Raw genomic sequence first — 25,187 nt, forward strand, 5'->3', positions numbered from 1 at the left:
GAAGGAATATAAACAGCCCATTCTGGGGGCTGAAAACCACATTTGTTGGTTTGGAACATGTTGATCAGCTCGAGGGATTCCACGTGCAACGTGCCAAGCTTTTTGTTGAGATCGAAAGTTTATGCTTCTGCCTGCCCAAAGGAGTTAGCCAGAATGACTGGCAGCAATTGAAAGCTCGATCATACGATGCTCGTTAGGCTCATGGTCCTACCTTAGTTCAGATCGCGATTTGCTCAGTTCCAGCAACTACGAGTTCATCCATCCACGTAAAATCATCATCCTATCGGCGGCCTAAGCCCCCAAACTACATAGCCACGTTCGCATAAAGGGTTTAGCTTGTCAAATTTTCGCACAGCTCACCCCATTCAAAAAGACAACTAGAGGTTTCATTTAACGCAGGCTTTCCATCATTTCATCACGGCATGACGAGAAAGCAGGCAGCATATATACTTTGCTGACTATTTTGTATTTGCACAAAAATATTTCATTCAAATGATCGGGCCGTAATTATAAGTACTCTTCTCTACAACATTTACTTTGTATGGCCAGGGCTTTGCAACTCTCGCCTTGACAGGTCAGCGTTGACTGGAGCGCTTTTTAACTCTTCTATTATTTCTCAGTCAACATGAGCTTGAACCTGTTCGTGGGATCGAATTCATAGTATATGTTAGCTTTACATAAAATTTGTCTATCTCAATTGCCATAGTCTTCAGATTCGAGTACATCATATGTCTGAGTTTTTGGATGAAGTGCGTCCGACTTTTCAAACTACGCTTGTTTGACGTCAGCGACTGGAGTCGGTACTGTTTCCAACTCGCAATCACAAGCACCATGCCCGTTTAGCTTGACTCCATTTGCTCCATCATCCACGTCGGCACACTCGAGCCATTCCTCTTCCGGACTGCTTGGCCTTTCAAAAATGTCTATGGTGGACGCTTCAAGAAGACGTCCTATTAGAGCCTTATTTTCGTCGTCCTCCTTCAGCATATCTTCCACCAACTTCTTCTCTTCCTGGTCAAGTTGCTCCCTTTTGCGACGGATTTCCTCCAGATGAGCGATAGCTCGATTCTCCAATGAGTTCTTACTGAGTTCCATGGCCTTGATCTTGCTGTCAACCTCTGATACCAAATCCTCCAACTGAGCGGCACGGGTAACGTCTTGGAGAACCTCAGCTAGCCGAACGGCCGATTGCAGTAACTGACTGATTCCGCGGACGGTGGTTGGGAGTCTGTGTACGGCGGTGTGTCTCAACTGGTGGGTCGAAATCATTATCTCGATTGCAGAGGAGTCGGTCAATGAAGCAAGCGCGTGGGAAGGGAGTTTGGGCAACTTCTTCTTGAGAACACTGGCCCATTTGTTTAATTCCACGGCAGAAGCGCACTTCCAGCCATGCTCCTGAAGAACTTGTGGGAACCACCTAGCCGCGAAGTCAAAACAGCAATCTTCCAACACCCTTTGAGCGGTGGTAAGAATCAAGTGCTGGGTGTTGTATGGGACATATATCGGATACAGCGATGGTACAGATAATTGAGGTGAGCATGAAGTGACGGTCAACACTACCTTATTAGCAGTTGCATTAAGTAACGCGATGTTCTGAAAACTTACCTCCAGTACTCTGTTGGATTATGGTCGAACTTTGGCTGGGCTCTAAGTCTGCATCTTCGCTTGTGATAGCGAGAGCCTCCTCAAGTTTTCCTTCAGGGCTGGAAATATCCTCCAGATACTCTGCGACCGATCTTGCGGCGTCGGCTTCTGACGCTTCTCGTTCAGCCTCGCGCTGGGTAGATGTGCGGAATACGTCAGGGAACGCCACTTTTGCTCTCAATTCGGACGCGAAGATGCGGTGTTCCAGCAAATGCCGCGCGATTTCCACGAGTCTGGTTTCGCCAAGTTCCTCGAAAATAGCCTTCAGGGAATCCTTGTTACTGATGAGGGTTTCTCTAACCTTCTTCGGTTTGCGAAAAAGAGCAGCATCGCCGCTGAAAATCGCTCTGCAGGTCTGATAAACTCGTTGTCCCTCCTCCAGTGTGTAAGCCATTGTACAAGAGGAATGATTGAGCTCCTGGTGGCTTCATTACAGAGCGAGGAAAGTACAGAAATGAAAATATGGGGATTATCTTTGAATAATAAAGGTTTAAATATTGAATTCTGAGTTATTTGACCCGTCCATCCATATGTTGTTGGTGTAGCCGGCCTCCTGCAGTAGCCATCTCCGCCTTAAAACACGGCCAATGGCAGGCGGTGTCACGGCATCCCTTGAGCCAAAGTTTTGCATTTTTTGTTATTATTCCCCACACCACCATTCGTTCATCTGCGGGACACAATGGGAGCCTGGTTCTGGGTGTTTCAAATAATTGATGCCATGTATCATTTGCCTCGGTGTGTCAAAAATGGATAACGCTGTGCTTGGAAGGAGACCAACAAACAAATACCGTGAGATGAATCAATGAAAGTGAAATGAGTAGATGAAAAATAAGCAGCCTTTCAACAACTTGATAAGTTTCCCTGAAACTCAAAGAGTTCTTTTATTTCTTTGCAGTGTAGATGTTATTGTCTTCAGCTTTTGGCTTACCTAACCTCTCATTGCCTTTTGTAGAAACGAAGTAAATGTTCAAAAAGACTAGATGAACTTAAAAAAGAAAGAAAATGTGATGATGCTGACAAACCTTAAATATACGTTCTTAAACCATCGTCGTGGTTAGACCAAAGCTTCATTGTGATCTTTCACGAACTTCGAAGCCTTGAAATTCTTCCCGAAGCCTTTGTTGCTTTTGCATATACCAAGAGCCTTCCAGAGCAAGATTGGGCTCCGGAAAATGAAAGCGCGGCAGTCACAATTGTCCTAAGGCTCCTATGCCAAGAGCGTATCCGGGGGTCTGCTGCTGATGTCTCTCCGTCCTTCAGAGTGGCACCAAAGCTTACTTGCAAGAGATGAAAATCGCAGATAATCATCTGATCCTGGTCACCTTCATTCGTCTTATCTAGCTTCCCACATTTCTTTTTCGCCCAATGGTCTCCCAAAAATATCCAAAGCTACACGGCTGGAAATTCAAGCCAAAAGCCTTGACGACATATCATGAATCCAAAACCGGGAGGAATGAAGTTATAAAGACCCTTCTGATGTTACTTTTTTACATCCTCACACGTCGTCAACTTCGTGTGGTACTAAGAAGCCGGTGAAGATGACGTCGTTTTCACCTTGGATGCCACAGCTTCCAAATTCGGCTGGCCCAGTTCTAAGCCAGACTCAATAGAGACTTGTGAGTTGTCGTCCTCGTAAACGATTCGCAAAAGCTCTTTGAAGACGGGAGAGGACTGAACACCATCCAGAATATTCTTTTCTGAGTATTTTAATACAAAGCCAATCAGGCGATTGATGTTTGTTTCTAATGCAGTAACAGTCACAATTATAGAAAGACTACCCTCAGGGGTTTCAAGCATTCTTCCCAGCTATGCCTTCCGTATACCTAGAAGATGCTTTTGGCAACAATGGCCGTGTTTTTTTTTTTTTTTACCAAGAAGAAAAAACATTGTGCCCACTTTTGCATGCTCGGTGTAAAGTGACACTTGACAGGCTTGGGCTGAGTCCACTGCAATAATGGATCTTTCTCTGCCTTTTCTTTCGCAAATCCGTCATGACCCATAATGGAAATCATTGCCAAATCATCCGTTATAATCCTCGTTCTGTGTGAACTCTTCAAATGTCAACAGCGAATCAAACATTTGGGAGAGGTTCCGGGCATGCGCTTCCTCCGGCGCCGTAAGCGCAAGCCCAAGATCAACAAGAACGTCTCCGGAGTCGCCATAAAGAGCTTCAGCCGAGTGAGTCTTTTCTCGAGACTCGAGTTTCTTGATGAGCGTGCGAGCCTCAGCCGCCGACATTGCGCCGTCGCGCAGAGCCATTGTGAGGAGACCGCGCAAAATCGGACCGGCCAAGTCAAAGCAGAGCAGCATGTCCTGACAGCTGGCTACGCAGAGAAGGAAGTAAAAGTGCCAGTCAGTGTCGTAAGAAAGCACTGGTTCTGATATATCGGTATCGGTTTCATCCAGGTCATTAGGCGTTGCTAGTGAGTTGTTCTGTTGCTTTTGCGAACGGGCATTGCTGCCATCTCGTATCATGGCGTGGCACAAGTGGACGATGGCCGCGGTGGCTGTGCTGGCTAGGACGGAGTGGCGGCTGGTGCGACATACAGATAGGAGATGTTTGAGTTGGTTGATAGACGCGCGACATAGAGCCTGGGGTGATGCGTCCAAAGAGGAGAAGGAGGACAATCGCTGGATTCGTTGATTGTCCCAGAATGGGAGGAACAGATCCAGAACGGCGCAGTGGAAAAACATGCTGCAAAAAAATAAACTAAATTAGTTCCCTCGAGGCTGTATAGTTACGAACAGGGGGAATAATCTGAACAATCTTACTGGAAGACAATGACTGGGTCAGGACTGTTGTCGTCCAAGACCATTTGGTCTCCTTGACGGTCTGCCCAATGTACAAGCTTTTGGAATTTCTGCTCGATGAAGGCTGGAGGTATGTCGGCGGGATCCTGCCCACGGCGACAAACCGTTCCGATTTCTTGTAGGATGATCCAAAATTCGCAAAGTGACGTGAAAGTTTTGCCATAGTATGATGGCAAATGGTCAATGACCCATTGAGACCCAGGATCATGTTCTCCTGACAGATCCAAGTTTACTCTCGGAATGGGGAATAATGGAGGGCAGTCGATAGGTGTCATAACAGATGTATAGCTCATGTTGATCCTTTTTGCAAAACTTAGTATCCATACTAACTGGCCTTTTGTTGAAGGGTATCGAAACTCACGTCATCCATCCATAGGCGCCCCAAGCAACGTGTGCCGTCGCCCTCTTGAGATCCTCGCTGAGAGTGGAAAAGGTACTGAGCACTTTGGCCGTGTCTGACTCCCCAAACAAGTGAAGGCGCTCGGCCATCCGTCTGGCATCGTCCAATAATTCCGACAGCGGCACGCCGCAGTCTGTCGTGTGGCAGCTGAGAGAAAACAACAGTATGGCTGAAAGATTTAACACCGAGTCGTTGGAACGTCCAGCGAGCCACATTCTCCCGGTCTCAAGGGATAATTGGCTCTTCAGGAAGGGTATTTGAGGGTCTACTATGCCGTATGTTTGCTTTGAGACTCCGATTAGCACAAGGCCAACATGTTTAGATACATAGACAGGCAAAGAGGCTTCTTACACATGCGTATAATAACAGAGCATTGACGAGGAACGGCGAACAGAAATCGGTTTTCTTCGCAACTAGATCACGGATGAAAAGGTCCGCGTGGAAGAAGCCCCATAGGGCATGATTGCTCCGTAAGTAAGTAGAAATGACACTCGAGGCAGTGCTGTTATCGATAGGTACTGTGGTCCAGTGTGTAATATCAAGCTGTTCGAGTCGGGTATCACAAAATGGTTCTTCCGTATTATTGGGTTGTGGCAGCAGGCGTTTACTACTTCCATTCGACACGCCGGCTAGGGGTGCAAGAGGCGCAAGGCTGATCGTAGCAATATCTGTTGGGAACAGCCGGGGATATGGCAAGCTATGACTGGCTGATAACTCGAACTCTAGCATGGAAGAAGTAGGCGAGGATACAGACCGGGCAAATCGGATAGTTGACGGCTGATATTGCCCGCTCATACTCCCTTGCAACGATGCTAATGCAGTTAGAGGATTGCGGCTGGCTCGCAATCGCCGAAGAAGGCTCATAGCCTCAGTTTCTGGCGCCGTCCGCAGAACATGGAGGATATCTTGCCGACTCCGTTGAGCTTCGGCCGTCTCTCTTCTGATATCAGCGCTGTAGATACACTGCAGCCGGAATTTCACACAACTGCCACAGTCGGGGCGGCCGCCATCGCACTGTTGGGAATATCACACAATTAGTCCGCGAACATGGGATTCATGGTAGCTGGTAGTCCCGAGCTTCAAGCAAAGTAGACGGTGGAGCGCGTGCTTACCCGGCGTTTGTGATGGCGGCATTCGTCGCAGGCATAGAATCCACTTCGTTTTCGACGCCGCTGTTCTATGTGCCTATTTGGTGGCGTGTTGCCGCCTGATCCTTGATGCTCATTGCTACTGGGGTTGGCCGGCAACAGTGGCCTGTAACTTCTACTGCTCATGGACAGGGAGTCAGGGCTGAAGATCTGTACATCTGGGGTTAGCGCGGTCAGGAGACCCAGCCAATTGATCGATATGGATGAATACCTGGAGGTAGTGGAGTCCGATGAAATTGGTAAACGGCGGAAGTTAATTCACATCCAACGCTAATGATCAAAGCAGACGCGAATAGATCCAGCCACATAGCAAAATCTGATTAGCGCGGGGCCGCGGCTAAGTCTCGGATATTCGGTTCACCAAACGTCGAATAGCAACTCTTAGTTGACCGGAGGCTATCCGATGCTCCAGGGGGAGGGTGTCCCATATATATGCATCACCACTTCAGCCCAACCGATGGTTTGAATAAAAAACGGTGTGGCTTTCTCAGATAGCAGTCGTTCTTGGCACTGACTGCCAAGGCCATGACCAAACGACAAGACACTACCTCTGCCCTGCACTCATAGTCAATTGGATCTGATAGTACCTTGATTAACTTCATTTCGCTCATGCATTGCAGAAATGAAGCCTTGCAAAATCTCAAGTTTTCTTCGCGTTATCGCAGCGAGAATGGTGGACGCGCCTTACTAACTTATTTCTTTCGAAACCATTCTGGTTCGATCACCTTGATACTAATTTGTGTTTCCGTGCGAAGACTGCAAAGACTGAATACCTGTCGCTGTGATGAACCCCGATGAGGAAATTTAAGAGCTATGAGATTATGGTTGTGTTATGGCCTTCAATTAGGCAGTGATCAGCCCAGCGGATTCAAAACTCTGCTCTCATCGGGTAGCAGCGTATATGCTTTCTTCCACTCTTCAAGCAGTGCGTTAAATCTCCTCCCTACTTCAACCAAATCTACGGCGCCGAACAACTGAACCCGCTCAGCCATCCGACGCCCGTCCTCCAGCAGTCCGGTGACAAGGGTTACGTTAGAATCATTGCTGCTTAAGTTACGCCAAAAGATGAGGATCGCAGCAAGATTAAGGACTGTGTGGCAAGACCGTTCGGCGCGCCATAACATTTCGGTCTGGCGGAGGAGAGCAACTCTTACAGACGATTCAAGACATAAAAGGCTACCCGTTTCCTATTGAATCCAGTTAGCATGATTTTGCTGGAACTCAGTGTAATCAACTCACAGAAGTGCGTAAGAGCATAGCATTAACAAGGAAAGGCGAACAAAATTCAAATCGCTTCTCGATTAAATCCCTTATAAAGAGGTCTAAATTGAGATAGCCCCATAATGGATGATCCTCTTGTAAGTAGGACGAAATGATTACCATGCCTACTCGGCTCTGAATGGGCACTGTTGTCCAGTAGTTGATATCGAGGCGTTCGAGGCGGTTCTCGCCATGAACGATTCGCTCTTTAGAGCTGGAAGTCGGTTGCTGACGATCTAGCGTTGCAGACTTTACATAATTTAGGCTGGACTTAGTCGTGTCTGCTGGAAGTGAACGAGAGTCCGACAAGTCGTTATCTGTCGTGGATTGGGGCTCTAGCGTTGATGAGGTAGCTACTGACTCAACTGGCGAGTTTTGCACGACAGTTTGATGTCGTCCACCGATACCATCTTGCGGCACAGACGATCTTGGCAGAGTTTGCGGGCTCCCCCCGCGTCGCAAGCGTCGAAGAATATCCAGAGCCTGGTCCTCAGGCGCAGTCCGCAGAAGATGAAGTACGTCGCCCTGGCGCTTCTGAACTTCTGCGGCTTCTTTTTTGGCGTCTGCACTATAGACGCACTCTACCCGTCGCTTAAGGCAACGGACGCAGCTGGGACGAGTACCGTCACACTGCGAGTGGTATTAGGCTGGCTTGCTAAAGCCCAGGACGCATGCTCGAATGGACTCACGCGACATTTGATTGTACGACACCCATCACACGCATTAAATCCCATGCGCTTTCGAGGGTTTCGCTTCTTTTCAAATCTACCGCCAGGGTTCCCTTCGCTGTTAGAGGAAATGGCCGGCAGCAGAGGCCGGAAATTCATGGCCAAGAACCAAGGCTATCGTCCGGCATGGTCAGTACAATGCAATATTAATATTGGAAGGTCGGTACATTGTAAGTCGCGCCTAAAGGCTATCATGGTCATGACGGGTTCTGGAACGACGTGTGCTGTGTATGAGCACACACTTGTGCAAGTGTGTTTGAGTGTAGAACTAAGCCAGGGGGTTTCGGACGTTGGATTGTTGTTCATGAGGACAGCCGGCGGAGCTCACGTGAGCTTGTTTCTCAAGTGGTGCCAGCTGTAGTTTTACACAAGAAGGGGGCATTCGAGTCCTTAGTCAGCTGGCGCTAGGATTCGCCACCTGGCAAGCGGATGGCTGGTCTCATTAGCCAGACCGCCCTAATGATTTTCTTGTGATAACAAAGCCAGATGTGTTTGGACGATCTCTGACAGTCTTTCCGTTTCCATACAGATTAATAAAAGCCTTCAAGTCATAATTGTAGGCCTTTTGGCCGAAAGGAGCCTTACTCAGTCGCAATGCGTCCGTACAGGCAGATTCTCCCTGCTCAGGGTCAACGAGGTGATGGCAGCGATGGCAGTGAAGGCCGCGGCAGCAACCAAACCCTGCTGCGCAAGCCTGTGATGGTACAGGTAGCCTGTGAGCCATGCCGTCGTTCAAAAGTAAAGGTACATTTATCTCTATTAAATACGCGCAGAAACCCTGACAGCACGTGGCTGATTTCTTCCTGCTAAATATTGTGCAGTGCGATGGCGAGCGTCCAAGTTGTAGGCAGTGCCGACGACGAGGAACTACGCAATGCATCTACAGGTTTGGGCGTAGTTCTGACAACATAGGCCACCAGAGTCACATCTTGGAGATTCTGGCGACCATGTCGGATGAGGCTGCTACTGACTTTCTGCGTCAAATCCGATCTACAAACGACCTCAATAGTTTCATAACCTCACTTGAAGGACGTGCCAATGAGATGGCTCGCCCTTCAGATTTGCAGACGGCTCGCACAGTCGCACCACCGACCGATACAAACTTTGAATTTGAATTATCAGCCCGTCATGCCATGGCATATCCTAAGCTTATGCCCTGTAGATCTCATCTCCTTCGGTATCCGGACTCAAATACTACCCCACACCGCGTCCAACATTGCTGCGAGAAACACAGAAGAAACAACCTCGCTAGCTGTGGCCAAACCATGCTTTTATTCAGCAAGAACGATGTCTAGAGAGGAATCACAATCGAAATACTGTGATTCTCGACTAAGACGGTTGGTCATCGATGGCTGGACAAGAGTGCCAATCTCTAACGATCTTGCGGCTGCTCTGATCTCTCTTTATCTTGAGACCGACCACACCCATCTGGGGTTTTTTGACGCCGACCTCTTCATTCAAGATCTCGTCGATCATCGTCTCAGGCATTGCTCCTCATTTCTTGTAAATGCTGTCTTGTATCTGGGCGCTGTAAGCCACCCACTTCCGGACATATGCTCTCCCCGCTAACAGGAGCTACCGCAGGTGATGTACACGTCGACAGATGCCAGTACATGTTACCTAGCCCAAGCCTTTTTACAAGAGGTAGAGCTGCTGTGGATTGCCGACATCTCTGATGGATCTCACGTAACACTGGCAGCAATGAATATTTTCAGTTTAGGCGCGTTCTTTGATGGTCGTGACAAGCTGAGCCAGCAACTCCTCAGAGCCAGTCGCCATCTTGCTTGGAAAATGCGCCTCCTTGGATATCCGCCAACGGATTCCGACATTCAGAAATTCCAAAATAAGGCGCCAGATGAGATAAGAGCCGTTTCTCACGTCGCTTGGGGTACTTACAACTGGCTAACGTTAGTGGGTTTCATAGAAAGAGGTAGCCCCAGCTGACTTTTCAACAGTAGCCACGTGTTTTTTTACCATAATGAACCGGTAGAATTTTCCCCATTCTTGCCCATCCCAGGGATCACAGCCGACCATGCGCCTGATGATCGCACAACCACCGAGACAGCAGGGGGTGGAAAATGGCCGCCTCACCCACTGCCGCCATGGATGGGGTCAACCTTCCCCAGCATGTGCAAACTCTTCACTATTGCACAAGAGGTGGGCATGATGTACTTTGTTCCAAGTGATACGCCCTTAAAGGACCGCGTACCCCTAAGCTTCGCGGAAGCCAAGTATCAAAAGTTGCTTTCCTGGATGGACACTCTCAAATCAGATATGGCCCGCGAGCAGAATAGCCCTGATCACCTTGTGATGTTTCAGTAGGTCAATGTCCTCCATGATGTGCATTGCTATAGAAAATTTGACGTGTTTTGCTAATCATTCCTAGCATGTGGTTTCATAGTCTCACAATCGACATTTTTCGACCCTTTGTTCAGGACGAAAATGATCAACGCCTCGGCTCCTTCGCTTCCACAGATGGCACCCCAAAATCCATATTCACCACTTCTGTAAAACACTTGAAGCGGCTGGCGCTGAATTACAACTCCAGACAAGCATCGAACCCGATTAGTCCGTTCATCAACACGTCGCTTCTACACATTGCCAACGTTGTCATCAAGGACACATGCGACGTCGACAGGAGGTTCTACATCATCATGTGTGCGCGGTACTGGCAGGAGCTTTACGTCGGGTACCCCATGATTCTTAGAATAGCACAAGGCCTATTGCCGCTGGCGATGACCCATAATCTGCTTTCTTCAGAGGAAACAGCCTATCTCCTGGAAGAGATGCGCTCTAGAGGTAAACACCATGAGATGGATGATCGTGAGATTGTATGTAATGTGATTGGCGACTATGAGCTTGCAATGGATGATGACAAAGGTGCTCACATGGAAGCCTTGGCTCAAAAGTTCAAGGCCATGGGTTGGTAGGTAACACGGGTTAATGCTGGTTTATAACGAGAACACGGGTGCTTAAGGGTTAAATACACGTAAATAAGACAAAGATCAACGCAGATTGAGGAGCGGTGACTTTCCTAAACTTTCAATGCCTCTCAGTGGCTGCAAAATACCGATAGTTTAGATATGGTCATAACAGACTCCTAAGTAGTCATGAAGCGGTATCCAGGGGTTTTCCTGTGGAATACGTACCATGTTCCATCATCGCGATAAAATAATACCCTATTTCTTCGATCGGTGCTATTTATACCTTGAAGGTGCAAAGCTTTGGCAATCGTTGGCAGCTAGGTACGTTGAGAAATTGGCTCGTTATGATGATTTGCAACAACACACAGAGGGATTGCACTTGTGAAAACATTGTTTTTAATACCCCCAAATATCTCGCAGACCTCTTTATTATACTCAAGAATTCAATTTAAAAAGGCTACTTAGTTAATAGGTTGTTATATTATTAAGCTTTGCTATTAAGATAGAACAAAGACAAAACTTATAAGAGGTATATAAAAACCATAACTACTATATAAAGCTATAATTCTATATTGTAATGTATACTTTACATCCATGGGAGTAACTATCTATAATTAATATCTAAATAACCTCATACGATTTTTGAGCTCTAGGATGCCTGATTAGGTCTACGAGGATAACCATGATATAGGAGTCATCAGATTGGGTTTGATATGTCTTATTTGCTCAGCAGTAAAACAACCTTTCCAAGGGGAATTATAAAGATCTAGGTTCTAGTCTGCACTGCTGAATCCCTTCGCAGGAAGTGTGATGACTTCTCTGTTATTACATACGAGAAGACCAACGACTGTAGTAGGGAATCTGAGTTCTGGGTTTCGTTTCTCTAAACATTTTAATAAACCAAGCTTGGTTCTATGTATATATACAAATTAAATTTCTTCATTTTACAAAGTAATCTGCCCCGCAGCCAGCGCCCTCAGCGTCGCCACTTGATTAAGTACATTCAGGGCCATGGCCTGCCTTGCCGGATTCGCCGGGTTCGCAGCCAGGGGGCCATATGCATTCTGCAGCTCGTTCAACCTCACGTCAACGGCGCGGCGGGCAAAATTGGTGGCTCGAATATTCCACTGAGTGATGAATTCGTTCAGTAGCGGGCGCATGCGGGCGGGATTGTTGGGGAACGTGGCGGCGAACATGGTGTCGAACTGGCCGGCGGCGGCGGCTCGGCCGTCGTTGACCTGGGCGCGCAGGCCGGACACCTGGGCGCTGTTCATGACGTTGAAGACGGCAATGGTGGAGGCCAGGACCGAGAGAACGGCCTCGGCGTTTTGCTGGTTAGGGGTCTGCATCAGGGTGCGCATGCGGTCGTCGGAGATGGGGTTGCCCTCGGTGGTGTAGATGCGGCCCTTGACGACGTTGAGGTTCTCTTCCAGGTTGTACATGACGGTGGGGTTGCCGGTCGAGCCGAGGGCGTCGGCCATGTCCTCGGCGCCGGAGCCGGCGGGGATGGGGACGTTGACGGTGGCCGGCACCCAAGTGCGGTAGTCGTGGAAGAAGTTGTTGTAGACCTCGTTCCAGGTGAAGAGCGGCAGCTGAGTGGTGAAGGTGCCGCCGTTGCCGTCGGCGAGGTCGAGCGTGCCGCTCTGCACGAAGTTGAGGAAGTGGTTGGGAGTGATGGAGCGGTCGTCGGGGTGCTCCGACTGCACGTGTGTCCAGTGAACGCCTTGAACGCCGTTCTGGGTGACGCTGGTGTCGACACAGTTGCCCGGGTTAGCGCGTGCCCAGCGTTCGTTGCGGCCCGTCTCGTCGTCGAGCGCGTCGCCGTCGTCGCCGTTGGGGTAGGTCGGCGTGCGGAAGTTAACGGCGTTGGTGGCCCCGTTGGGGTTGGCCGGGTATTCATACGTCGGGTAGTTCTGCGCGTTGCCGTCCGAGGGGCCGGCGCGAGGCTCGAGGCGTTCAAGCTCAAGCTCGCTGAGGGGCTCGAGGTACTCGCGCTTGAGTTTGTAGGGAGGGTCGGGTTGGACCAGCTCATCGTTGTAGGCCACAAGGTCGTAGAAGCACACCAGCTCGCCGGTGTTGTTGCCGCTGTCGCTGCCGCAGTTCATGAACTGGTTGGCGCCGAAGAGAGCGTAGCCGTTGATCTCGGGCGCATCGCGGTCCTCGGGGGTATCGCCACCCGTGAGAACGACGCGAGGGCTTGGCACGGATCCGAACGTGTGCGAGGTACCGTCCTCCCATCCTTCCTGGATCAGGCTGCCGGTTTGAAGTACGTCCAGAAGGCCGGCTTGATGGGCGTCGATAACGTCGCCACTGTTGGCGTCGATGCGAATGGCATGTGGGACGAGGACCTCGAAGTTGGCTCCAGCCTCCTGCAGCGGCGTGGAGTAGCCAAACACCTTGAGTTCCATGACGGCCTCGAGGATCACATTAAGGGCAAACACGCTGTCCGAGGTGGTGGCCCTTTTGGAAGAGGAAGAAGAGGAGGAAGATCCCACTGAGACGGCCCCGTCGGCAGCGTTACTGACAATGTTGGTCAAGATGCCACCGCCAAAAGTGCCCAGACCCGGAGGTGCATTGGTCTTTGCCGTGCTGGACGTGCCCGACTCAAAGCTGACGGAGAACTTGGCATCGATCTCGCCCTTACCGACGATGGAGACCTCGGCATTGAGTTGCGGCTTGAAGGACACAAAGCCTGGTTGTGAGGCCTCGTAGCCGGTGATGGGGCTGGCGAACAGCTTCTTGCTCGCGCCCGTGCTCACGTCCAGCTCACCACGACCGTCAAAGTCGAGCTGGGCCGACATAAACATGTCCGAGTCGAAGTAGCCAAAGGCCTCCTCAAGCTTGTAGGGTTGGATCGTGCCGACCAGGGTGAAGCCAAAGTCCATCTCGTTCTTCATGGACCCGGCCAGCGATAGTTTCAGGAAGCCGGACCCGTCACAGCCCTTATCAGACCCGTCGTCGCCGACAATGAGTACGGAGAAGTCGTTCTTGCTGATCGACGTCGAGCCCGTCTTGCCGTTGTCATCGCTATCCTTGCCGCGGATGTTGTCCATGATGGTCTTCCACACAGAGCTGATCTTGCTCCAGAAGCGCGGCTGCAGATCCATCCCCCTCCTCTGGTGCTTGGCTTGCACAATATCCGTGTAGTACTTGTTGGTGCTGGCATAGTCGACGCGGAAGTAGACGTCGCCGTCGCCGTCACGCTTCTTGACCCGGCTGAAGTCGTAGCTGTACGCGAGCTCCCAGATGCGGGCCCCTTGCGGTGCTCGCTTGACCAGGTGACCGGGCAGCGAGTAGTTGGTCTCATGGAGGGTGTGGGCGACGACATACTTGGCGAAGCCAAGTCCCGCGGGCATTTTGAGGATGGTTCCATCGAGTCCGCCGTCGTGCATGTCATCACAGTTGCTGATGGCTGGATCGTCCTCCATGCACACCAGATGGGTCACATGAGTCTGGCCCGGCTCCAACTCCGTATCGTTCCCCCGTGTGAGGAACTCGAGGTGGCTCCCATCACGCTTGTCGACGTTGGATACAGTACCCTTGGGCCCGTCCACGACGACGGAGAAGAAGGCCTGGGGCCCCGGGGTGGAGTTGTAGGACAAGATGTCCTGGTCAAAGGCCGGCACGTAGCCCTCGACCGGCGGCAGGGTCGGAAACAAGTCCTCCAAGGACGCTGGCAGAAAGGGATTCAGGTCTGATGGCGAGTTACAGCACAGCACCTTTTGACGCGAGTTGAAGCCGCTGGCGCATAAAGAACCGGTGTCTCCCTCGGGGTCCAGCGCCACCTCGACGTCCGTGGCCGAGCACTCGTTGTCATCGCAGGTTCCCTTGCCGATCCAGTGGCAGTTTTCAAAGGCGTAGGGGCAGCAGAAGCGCTGAGTGCACGTCGACAGGAAGCTCTTGTATACTGAGCGGCTGCTGACCTCGTGGGGAGCGTCGGACGGGCATTCTTCGCACTTGGTGGCCCAGTCACACTTGTCGACCAAGGCACTCCACGTGTTGCTCTTACAGCAAAAGGCCTGCTGACCCGGGGCGAGACAGGATACGCTGCCATGAGGGGAGTGGGTGACGGTGACTTCGCCCTCGTGGCACTGGCCGTGGCAGGATCCCGATCCACGCCACTCGCACGACTGCGGCATCGCGTTCACGGGGCAGTAGATGTACTTGTGCAGCGGCACGTTGCCCGTCACCGGGCTGCTCCACCAACACTTGTCCCTGAACTTGCCGTTGGGAGCGATGGCGTAGCCGGCCGGGACGTCTGGCTTTTCCAGACAGTCGCTGATGATACACTGCTGCCCGTTGACCGTCGACCAGTGTGCCGTCTCGGCCGTTGCCGTCCGCTTCAGGTTGAGCTCGAAGGATGCCAGGCTCTGGCCCGTTAGGCCCGACAACGCCGAGAAATCGTTGTCGTCCAAGTCGACGGCCCAGATCATGACACCTCCCAGCCCTACGCTGTCCGCCCATTCGACCTTGGCCTGTAGCGTGTCGGCATCGTCGTAGCTGACCCACTGGTCCTTCTTGTCGCCAAAGACAATGTACTTGGCTGCCGCCACCTTGTCGTGTACCACCTCCGGGTCTTGGTCGGCGATGATGTCCATGATCTCAAAGTAGCCGAGCGTGCCGGCCGAGTTGGTACACGGTCCCTTGTCGGCCGCGCCCTTGAACTCACATCCGGGCGTCTTGCAGCTTGTGTCTTTGAGCTGGAACGAGCGGCCGTAGAAACCCACGCCGAGCACCACCTTGCCTGGCTCGACGTTGTTGCGCCACAGCAGGTCGGCGGCCAGCTTGATCTCTGTCAGGTTGGTGTGCGCCTGTACGATGTTGCCGATGGGGTTGTGCTCGTCCCAGACACCGTGCAGATCATACGACATCATGTTGATCCAGTCGGCATACTCCAGCAGGCCGGGCACGTCAAACCAGCGCAGGTACCAGTACGACGTCGGAATGGTGAAGGTCAGGCCGTAGTTGCCCCGCGCCGAGGCCAGGAAGGTCTCCCGCAGGATCTTGAGCATCGAGACATAGCCTTGTCGGTCTGCCTCCTCGTTGCCGCCTCGGTCCGGCGCCCCAGGATACTCCCAGTCCAGGTCCACGCCGTCAAAGCCGTAGCGCGTCATGAACTTTACCAGGTTGTTTGCGAACTTCTTGCTCTTCTCCTCGCTGGCGGCAATGTCCGGGAAGACAGGCTGGGTTGCCGTGTCGTTGTCTGAAAAGGTCCAGCCGCCAATGGCCACAAAGACCTGCAGGTCCGAGCCCAGCGCGTTGGAGTTCTTGATGTCCGTCACCTGCGCGAACAGCCCGGCGTCCGTCTCGGAATCCATGGTGGTGATCTCGAGCGAGTCCGGGTCGATGTAGGCAAAGGCGAAGTTGACGTGCGTGAGGCCCTCGACAGGGAGGCCTGAGGGCGGGAACGAGTGGCACGATCGTCGGGCTGACCAGGCCTCATAGTACCCGATCACCTTGTTCTCCAGCACGGGGATGGCGCTTCCGCCGGCGGGGATGGGCGGGTTGACCACGCAGTTGGACTCGCAGCCACCTGTGCAGTACTCCTCGGTGCTGCCGCAGAAGCCGAACTCACTGCAGCACACCTTGAGCGGGCATTCCTTGCCGGCTGGCTCGGCGTACTGCCCGCACTCGGCGTGGGCGTCGCAGTTGGACACGCAGTCGCTGCCGCAGAAGGTCTCGCCGTAGCCGCAGACGCCTTGGTCTCCGCCAAAGAACGAACCGCAGCAGGCTCCGTTCTTACACGGCTTGTCTTTGGTACACGTGTATTCGTCCCTCTTCTGGAAGGCATGGAGATGACGACTGACATTGCCAATGGAGGGGGAGGCACCGTCGTGGGTGCGGGCCAGCAGCAACTCGGTATCAAGTTGATGTCGAGGTGGGAGTAGGCCATTTGAAGAAGAAGCAGAAGTAGTAGAGGACTGGGAAGACAAAGAATGACGTTGGTTTCTGTTTAAAAGGCCAAGTATGACAACGGCCGAAAGGAGTGAAAGCAAGATCCAAGACCAAAGTCTTGAACCACCAGACTTGGCCGGCGGTCCAGTCATGATTGATACGATGAAGAACTCGAGTTAACACTAAGTTATCGAGGAAGTTAGGAAAGGCCTGAATAGACAAGAGAGAACGACTGGGAGGAAATGAGTGAGAAGATGAAGGGACTTCCAAGTACGAGCACTTTTGAATACTGCGAGGGAACGCGCGAGAGACATCACATCAAGGACGGACTCTTGGTTCAGAGATCGACTGACTGACTGACTTGACTGCCTTTCTTGCCAGTGGTGGTGCTATCATTCTTCCCCTGTGCGCCTAACCCCTCTTCAATGTCAGCCGTAAGAAAGACGCGTGTCTCGAGGTGGTCATTGTTCGGTCCGACCCGTCTTGGAATAATTTCCCTTGCATATTGCCATGCGGCCCCTCTTACCCCGTAGGGCATAATGTAAGGTACAACTATCTGCAATTTGCATGCTTTAGATCCTTCGGTGGTTATAGCGCTGTAACAGATAGTAGCCGTCGTTAGAAAACCTTTCCAGCGGACATGAGTATGCGAGCAGGGGACCAATATTGGTAGCAGTGTCTGTGGGTTTACATTCATACACGTAAGCTCAAATCATCACGCGCTGATGTGATAGGCAGCAGCCGCGGAATAATTTCTCCAACCAACAGCCGACATAAGCTTTGCAATGTAACGCTGGCAGTAGTGCTGTTTGGGTTGCACTAACCAACTTATATAAGATTGTAGGGTTGTATGCATAACAGGGGAGTTGAAGGATCTAGCCAGGAGGATGTAGCAACCCCACAACTCCGGAGATACTCCGGAGATGATTCTGGACTTGCATGTACTAGAGCCCCGGCATAGCTTACAGACGTTCATCGAAGGTTAGATAGGCACCGGTCAGCTTTTCCCCTGACGGCCGCGTCAATAGCAGGATAGGACAGGAAGTAGTAGCGTTGATATACGGATATCACGGGGTCGTGATCCAAGGCGTACCTCCTTACCATATTTGCCGCCATTCTTCCCGGGCCCCCTCTCTTGCTCGTTCTTCCACTCACTCTCTCGCTTCCTCACCTGCTCTTGAAGCCCTCTGGCCGCCAACGACATCATGTCTTCTCTACAGACCTTGGGCGGCACTTGGCTGGCGTCGCTGCTGCTGTTGCTGCTGAACCACTTGGTCCTCGGTCAAGTGTTTATTGGTAGCAATAGTGACGAGAGCAGCATTCCGCTCACGCTCCCGGCGCCCGACAAAATCTCAAGCCAGTGCAACTCGACTTTTTCCACACGCCTGACGTGTGATACAACGCTACCTCGCATGGCCTACGGCGGCTACTTCCCAGACACGGAAGAGCTGACACACATGTGCCAAACAGACTGCCTTCAGGCGCTCGAGGCGCTGCGTCAGGCGCAAACAAGCCAGTGCGCCGACGACATCTTGATAGTCGACGGCCAGCCTGCACTCGTGACCGTGTCGGTCGACACCATGATGTGGGTGTACAACTACACGTGCCGTCGTGACACGCAAACGGGAGACTTTTGCGCCCCTATTTTCGATGCGTGGGCCAGTGACACCAACAACAACACCAGCGGCGAAGAAGGCGAACCAACAAGCAACAGCTGCTCTGACTGCGTGCTTGGGACCTACCAGCTGCAGCTTGGATATGCCTACGGCTACGACGAGGAGCTGGCCGCGAGCTTCAGTGCCCTGACATCGTCGTGCGGTGCTACGGGTTACCCCGTCACGTCGCCATCGGCCATCTATCTGACGGGCGGCAATCCCACGAGCACGGCGGCCACTCCGACAAGCACAAGTCCCGAGCCTGACAAGTCTTGCGTTAGCACCTACACTGTCCAAGCCAGCGATGTCGACTGCCACTCCATCGCCGTAGCCCAGAGTGTGTCCCTCAACCAGTTGCTCTACTTCAACAATCTCCAGGCAGGCTGCGCCGACTTCGCCACGGCTGCCGCGGCTGGGACGCAGCTCTGCATGCCGCACACATGCGAGACGTACACGGTGCAGCAGAACGACACGTGCGCAGGGCTTGTACAGCAGTTTGGATACGCCTTCACCCAGTCACAACTCGTGGCGTGGAATGTCGACATCAGCCGCGGCTGCGACAACTTGGCACTGCTCGTGGGTGCGCAGATCTGTGTTAGCTTCCCAGGAGACGTAGCCAGCACGACCACGACACAGCCTCCGCCGCAGTCGGCAACTATTGCACCCATTCCGACCAACGTCGTCGACGGCACCAACACGCGCTGCAGCCGTTACTACGAGGTCAAGCTCGACGATACGTGCGCGTCCGTGTCGACCAACCAGGGCATCGCGCTGCAAGACTTTTACTTCCTGAATCCCGAGCTCAACACGACCTCGTGCAACAACCTGTTCCTGGGATACAGCTACTGCGTGGCCGCCGTCGGCGACATCAACACCTACTCGGGCTACCACGGCGGCAGCGGTCCGACCAACCCCTGTGTGGGCGGCACAACCGTCGCCGAAGCGTCCAGCTGTTATGCCACCACGTACGCAACCACGGATGCGTGGACGTTCCCCGTCCTAAACACCACTGCCAGCGCCACCACGACGGCGGCCAGCAACTGGACTTCGATCCCCGTGACCCCCGTCGCCACCTATCCCGTCACCGAGTCCGCCGAGCCGACGCCCACGCCGTACCAGGCCCAGATGGCGACCGGCTGCACCGACTTCTACAAGGTCGTCACCGGAACAACCTGCGCGGCCATCCTGGACGGCTTCGCCATCACCTTTGCCGACTTTTACGCTTGGAACCCCGACGTGGGCGACGACTGCCAGTTTCTGCAGCTTGATGTCTATGTCTGTGTCTCGCATGGTTCGACGTCAACAACAGCCGTGGCAACCACAAAGACAACAACAACAAGCGCAGCGACCACAAGCAGCAGCAGCAGCAGCTCCCCAGCAGCGCCTGGCCCGACACAGGCTGGCATTGCGGCCGATTGCAACAAGTGGATCTTGCAGCAGGACGGCGTGTATTGTTATGACATGGCCAGTAACGCCGGCATTAACCTGTCGTGTCTGTACGAGCTAAACCCGGCGCTGAACACGGATGCGGGCGAGTGCCAGGGGTTGTGGCCGGGGTATGCGTATTGCGTGGGAACGGAGGGGGGTGCGTGTTCATGATTTTTGATCCAAGCATCAAAATCATCGGTGTAATCTTCCCCAATCACGCCTAGATCTAGACTGGCGAACCATGTGTAACCAAACTCTGACCCTAGTTCTTTTTTTCTTCCCCTATTTTCCATGGCCTCTCCTCTCATTGCCTCAAACAACTGCCTACATCGCGATTGGGCACCCATTTCTGAAAGTCCTCCTCTCGCACCGACACAAACGCCCTCTGGTAGCTCTTCTGCGCGTATTTCCAGAGCGTCTCCAGAGGCACCATGTTGCTGTTGTTTGTGTCCGAACGCCGCGCCTCGTAAAAATTGTTGACCAGCTGCTGCAGCCGCACGCGCACGTAGCCTGGGTATGCTGCTGCCTCTCGGTCCTCTTGATCTTGCACCGTGTCTTGGCCCTCTTGTTTGTCGTCGTGATACTCGGGATCCACGGCCCACACCCACATGTCATCACAGACATTTCCCCCTTTCGGCCCGCTCAACACCGAGTGCACAGAATCCCGGTCCACCACCAGAAAGACGTTATGAAGGATCCCCTCAGGCAGTCCATCACGAACCGTTTCAAAATCCTTCCGCAGCTTCTCGAACAAACCACGTTTGTTGTGCTTGCCAGTGGCCGCCCCTGTAGGCCATGCCATTCGATGCAACGTCCAACTCCCCTGCACATCCTTGGCCACAGCCGAAACATCGCGTGCCCATTGTAGTGACGCACTCACGCGGACTTGGAAATCCTCATCGTCCGCTCCTGATTCTGGGTCGTAATAGATTGCGTATCCCCAACACGCCGCTTTTGGCATACTTGTTGTTGTTGTCGTCGTAGTGGTAGTTGTCCCCGACATCAGCCGCCGAATCCACTCCTGCTGCGCCGCCTCAAACGCCTTTTCCTCCTCTCCCGCCAACTTCTCCCTCACTGCGCGCAACCTCGCTACCGTGCCGACCATCTCTTCCTCCGACGTGTCTGATTCCAGTTTGGCAAGAGCGCCAGCCCAGGCCGCCTGACAGCCGTCGTATTCATGGGGGGGCCAGAAGCGGCGGCGGAGGAGTTCAATTTCGTCCGAGGACAGGGCTGTGGGTGTGTGCACGGCGCGGTGGAGGAGGGCGGCTTTGTCCGGGCTGGAGGAGGATTGGAGTTGGGCGAGGGAGCTGGCGATGGAGGCGGGTGAGGGCCGGTCGAGGATAAGCAAAAGGTCAGAAGGGGATATGGTCAAATCGCCAGAAAGTATGGCGGCCTCGAGTTGGGGGAAACGGGCAATCAGTTCCGAGGGCTGGTCCTGGCCGAGTTGAACTCGGGTGAAGAAGGGTATGAGTTGTTCCATTTGGATGAGGTGGTTTGATTTTCTTGATGACGAGGGTGAGATGAGGGTGAGATGAGATGAAGTGAGAGGTGAGAGATCAATTGACCTGTCGCGGGGAAGACGGGGTTTTAGAACGGGGCGGTCGGCGGAACCTCGGTCCCGGGGCGGGCCGGGGGCCCCCTACCCCTACATCTATCCCAGCATCTCAAAGCTTAGCGTAGTACTTGCGGGGCTTGGTTATATTATAGAAGGCCCCACGAGAACCGCTCTAACATTTCCGATGCCGGGATAAGGTGTTTTCCAACGCCCCTCAGGTCCCTCTAGGCGTAAAGCTAGACACGACAAGATATACACAATTAATCCTGATTTGATAATTAATAGTCTCGCAGTAAGCCGACGGAGTTACTGTATGCTGCAACTCTATAGAGCTGTAGGTCTTTGAAGGTGGCTGGAGGTAGAGATTTTAGATGATAGTGGTTGTTCTATGGCTCTCCTCTTTAATGAACCATTTAGCGTAGACGTAGCAGAATTGTACTCCTTGGGTAGAACTTGTTTTTCTGCAGCAATATGTATGCCTTATTTATATATGTTTGTAGGAACTTCAAAGTCTGATTTGACTTAATAAGTTAGTATCTCATTATAGAAGATGGTTGGATTGCTCATATCTTGGTTAAAGTCGGTGCTGCAGAAATGATAATCGCCACTATTGAGCTCCTTTGTAGGATAATGTAAGATATTCTAGTCCTTAGAAGCAGACTTTAAGAATTTTAAACAGCTTAGCACATGGATGGTTTGCTAAGCTTAATTATTCAGATTGTGAAGCTTGTTCTAATATAGGGGTTAAGGGTATAAGTTGGAATAGGCCCCAAAGCTGGTTAAACTTTACCTCTAGCGAGAATCTCCTAATTTCCCCTTTCTTATACATAATCTACACAATCCTTCATGAGTTTTTCATTTTCAATCTGCAGCATAGGCTATAAAGTGCCTTGCTGCCTCAGGGTTCTTTTTCTCAAACCCTCCACTAATATAGGGCCCTTTCTTGAGGGTGACTACTTCTTCTTTCCGCCAGAAGGTTCTCTTAGAAGCTTTATGTAATGTGGTTGGAGCCCTTTGTTTGCGACTTTTCCCCACTCTTTGAAAGAACTATATAACATTGTGGTCCGGACTCTCACTGAAGAAATCGCTGAGCCTGTCGACGGAGGGACAACTAGCCACATAGATCACCCTGAAGATTCTCACATCCGACTGCGTAGTAAATATGCTACGACCGCTAGACTTTACTGTATTGCCTTTAGCCACAAAGGTCAAGTAAGTTGAGGCCACTTCCTTTAAGTATTGTGTACCGTCGATTTTTCTTTTCTATGGTAGCCCTTGATCTAATATACAGATGCGCCAGTGTTAACATAGCCAGCTAGATCACATACCCTGGGGGAAGACTCGTTGAAATATCCGACACTGAGTGTTCCCTCGAAATGTTACTGTCTCACTCGACCTTACACAGAATAGGAAGATCTATTCTTTAATACTCTTAAAGAGTATGAAGAATACGTTATTCCACCCCGGATATAAGACTTAGCTACGGAAAACGTTGTTTGTACATGACTGGAGCCGACCCCAGAGAAACATGATGTGAGTGCCTACTTACTTGATGTACCTTAACATTAGACACATCGGAGCGTAGTTATCGGGACACAGTCGCGGCGGCCGCAGCGCCCGATGAACCAATTCCTTGAAAGCATAGCTAGCAGAAACTTTTTTAAAGTGTGTCTCAACAAGAAATTTGTTGTAACATGAAACTCAAAGTAGGTTGCGCCGGTGTGCAATTGAGGCTTGAAAGTAATGCTATTATCATTGGCCCTAATCTCAAGAGTTGAAAAACCTTAACGTATTAAGCCCTAAAAATCTCGTGAACGACTAAGATAGACAGCAGAAAAGAATGATGTAGTCATGAACAGGCGAAGGATCCGCGATAATCCTAGCACTCTAGCGACGGCATTCTAGTAGTGGCTTGTAAATGATGGAGCTACTTCAGAGTTTAGTTAGTAACCGCTGGCATTGAGATATCAAAGTCTGGGACTATTCAGCCACGTATGTAAGGGGAACATCAAGCCCTTAGAACAAGTCCCAAAAAAGACACAGATGACCGTGATGCATGGTGCCGATTCATTGCGTTGTTGCGCTGGTGCGTTGAATGTTTAAGCCAGCACACGCGCTCCTCGGGCACCGGGGAAATAGCTGCCAAGCTTGCTGTTTTGCCCCGTATCGCTCGATAAAGTTATTTAAACAGCGCCAAGTTTAGTCTTTTACGACGCAGCCAATTAGAATGCTCCGCTAAGCCCTACTGTTCAGAATTTAGCGTGTCAGTTAACATCAAGACTGTAAGACCTACTAACACGGTAGGACATTAATTAGTTTGTCATTTTGGTACAGCTGATACAGATGGAAGTATTTGATCGTTCTATTGTGGCTAAACTTACTGGACTCGAAGGTCATGACATAGGCAAGATCACCGGTCCTCTTTTCGCTGCCTATTCATGATAACTGTGGAGGTCAGCAGCATGACTCGACAAGTGGAAATGATAGCATAGGAACAATGAAGAATTATCCAACACGCGGCGCAAGCGACTTTGAGCGAAATTCTATACCAAAAAGAAAGCGTTGGCAGAGATAGGTTCTAGTATCACATGATCAATCCAAGCATTTGAAGTTTAAGGTTTTCAGTGATCACCCACTATCTTTTGACAAAAAGCCCAAGTTTAAATCAGGTTAGACTTTGATTTAGGCAGCGCGGCATTACATTACATGCAGAGTTCCGTCCACGGCAGGACGATGAGATGCCCTGAGAGAGCGGAGATTAAGGCACTAGCCCAACCTTTCAGAAATTATAAGAGAGGTTCACCATTGCTAACAATGAAAGTGATTCACTCGTTGTAATGTTGTGAAATAGTCGCGATACTAATACTACGGCAGCTAAAATCTCTGAGCGTGTCCGCGGCACCACAGACCTGCTGACAACTCTGTGAAGATGTTGGCCGCGTTTCTTGATATTGCTGCTACGGTATGGGTTTCTCTCGTTGGACTAGGACAATGGTTGGAGGAGGTTGATAAGGGCACCACTGACCCCCTTTTCTCCTCGCTCAAACCAATTCTACTCATTCTCACCGTCCTACGCTGCCTCACTTATAAGCTTCCAGATATGTCCATCCAGGTCCGTAAAGCTGCGGGAATACGTGCCCATGTCCTTCGCATTGTTTGGGGACACATACGGATCCAGTGTGGCGCCGGCCTCCTTGGCCTTCGCAAGCCACTGGTCGACGTCTTCTCGGGCCTTTAAGCCAATAGAAAAGACGACCTCGGTCGATGTTCTGGCGTCGGAGATCTCGGTGTTGGGACGAATAAACTCCTTGAAGCGGCTGTGGTCATGGAGCATGAGGCAGAGGTTCTCGTTAGGTGGGGGCAGTAGCAAGGCCTTGAACTTCGCGTCACCCCAGTCGGCAAGGACCTTGAAGCCGAGAGCCTGGAAGAAGGCTTCGGCGGCCGCTGGGCCTTTGGTTGCGGTGTTGAGGGAGAAAGTCGGAGTAGGACCGTCGGACGACATGATGACCAGGTAGGTACTAGATGGTGCACGATACGTCAGAATGGGGCCTACTTGATGGCACAACTTCCTCTTGTTTGAATATCGGCGAACTTACTGGAGAAGATACGTGTGTTTGCTTTGTATTTTTTTTCTTTTGAAATTGGCGTTGAGTTGGAAACAATGTCATGGAAGAGAGCAAAGTTAGCCCTGACTCTTAGCCTCTTTATATATACAGCACCCAGAAGCTTTCACCGCTCA

The 25,187-nt window shown here is 51.6% G+C and overlaps 8 protein-coding genes across 8 annotated transcripts; 2 read left to right on the plus strand and 6 right to left on the minus strand.

Annotated features, from left to right (window-relative positions):
* Positions 1 to 768: 768 nt before the first annotated feature.
* On the minus strand, positions 769 to 2,038 carry CTRU02_210074 (ubiquinol-cytochrome-c reductase cytochrome c1; the record flags this gene model as incomplete). The annotated part of the gene is made up of 2 exons (XM_070205388.1): positions 769 to 1,556; positions 1,606 to 2,038. The coding sequence occupies 2 exons, from the start codon at positions 2,036 to 2,038 to the stop codon at positions 769 to 771; spliced, it is 1,221 nt and encodes a 406-aa protein (XP_070061036.1).
* Positions 2,039 to 3,663: 1,625 nt separating this feature from the next.
* CTRU02_210075 (Nitrogen assimilation transcription factor nirA 1) lies at positions 3,664 to 6,129 on the minus strand (the record flags this gene model as incomplete). Its single annotated transcript, XM_070205389.1, has 4 exons — positions 3,664 to 4,339; positions 4,417 to 4,755; positions 4,817 to 5,139; positions 5,968 to 6,129. 4 exons carry the CDS (start codon positions 6,127 to 6,129, stop codon positions 3,664 to 3,666), a joined length of 1,500 nt encoding a protein of 499 aa, XP_070061037.1.
* Positions 6,130 to 6,857: 728 nt separating this feature from the next.
* CTRU02_210076 (uncharacterized protein) lies at positions 6,858 to 8,090 on the minus strand (the record flags this gene model as incomplete). The annotated part of the gene is made up of 3 exons (XM_036720896.1): positions 6,858 to 7,190; positions 7,243 to 7,893; positions 7,953 to 8,090. 3 exons carry the CDS (start codon positions 8,088 to 8,090, stop codon positions 6,858 to 6,860), a joined length of 1,122 nt encoding a protein of 373 aa, XP_036587736.1.
* A 2,007-nt stretch (positions 8,091 to 10,097) lies between these two features.
* Positions 10,098 to 10,921, plus strand: CTRU02_210077 (N-terminal fungal transcription regulatory domain-containing protein (zinc finger protein); the record flags this gene model as incomplete). The annotated part of the gene is made up of 2 exons (XM_036720897.2): positions 10,098 to 10,309; positions 10,378 to 10,921. The coding sequence occupies 2 exons, from the start codon at positions 10,098 to 10,100 to the stop codon at positions 10,919 to 10,921; spliced, it is 756 nt and encodes a 251-aa protein (XP_036587737.2).
* Positions 10,922 to 11,859: 938 nt separating this feature from the next.
* On the minus strand, positions 11,860 to 16,962 carry CTRU02_210078 (glycoside hydrolase family 18 protein; the record flags this gene model as incomplete). The annotated part of the gene is made up of 1 exon (XM_036720898.1): positions 11,860 to 16,962. The coding sequence occupies one exon, from the start codon at positions 16,960 to 16,962 to the stop codon at positions 11,860 to 11,862; it is 5,103 nt and encodes a 1,700-aa protein (XP_036587738.1).
* A 1,053-nt stretch (positions 16,963 to 18,015) lies between these two features.
* On the plus strand, positions 18,016 to 20,064 carry CTRU02_210079 (LysM domain-containing protein; the record flags this gene model as incomplete). The annotated part of the gene is made up of 1 exon (XM_036720899.1): positions 18,016 to 20,064. One exon carries the CDS (start codon positions 18,016 to 18,018, stop codon positions 20,062 to 20,064), a length of 2,049 nt encoding a protein of 682 aa, XP_036587739.1.
* Positions 20,065 to 20,197: 133 nt separating this feature from the next.
* Positions 20,198 to 21,373, minus strand: CTRU02_210080 (uncharacterized protein; the record flags this gene model as incomplete). The annotated part of the gene is made up of 1 exon (XM_036720900.1): positions 20,198 to 21,373. The coding sequence occupies one exon, from the start codon at positions 21,371 to 21,373 to the stop codon at positions 20,198 to 20,200; it is 1,176 nt and encodes a 391-aa protein (XP_036587740.1).
* A 3,145-nt stretch (positions 21,374 to 24,518) lies between these two features.
* On the minus strand, positions 24,519 to 24,950 carry CTRU02_210081 (uncharacterized protein; the record flags this gene model as incomplete). The annotated part of the gene is made up of 1 exon (XM_036720901.2): positions 24,519 to 24,950. One exon carries the CDS (start codon positions 24,948 to 24,950, stop codon positions 24,519 to 24,521), a length of 432 nt encoding a protein of 143 aa, XP_036587741.2.
* Positions 24,951 to 25,187: the final 237 nt, after the last annotated feature.

This window comes from Colletotrichum truncatum (genome assembly GCF_014235925.2).
Source record: "Colletotrichum truncatum strain CMES1059 chromosome Unknown Contig_0006, whole genome shotgun sequence".
In the NCBI taxonomy this organism is placed as follows: domain Eukaryota; kingdom Fungi; phylum Ascomycota; class Sordariomycetes; order Glomerellales; family Glomerellaceae; genus Colletotrichum; species Colletotrichum truncatum.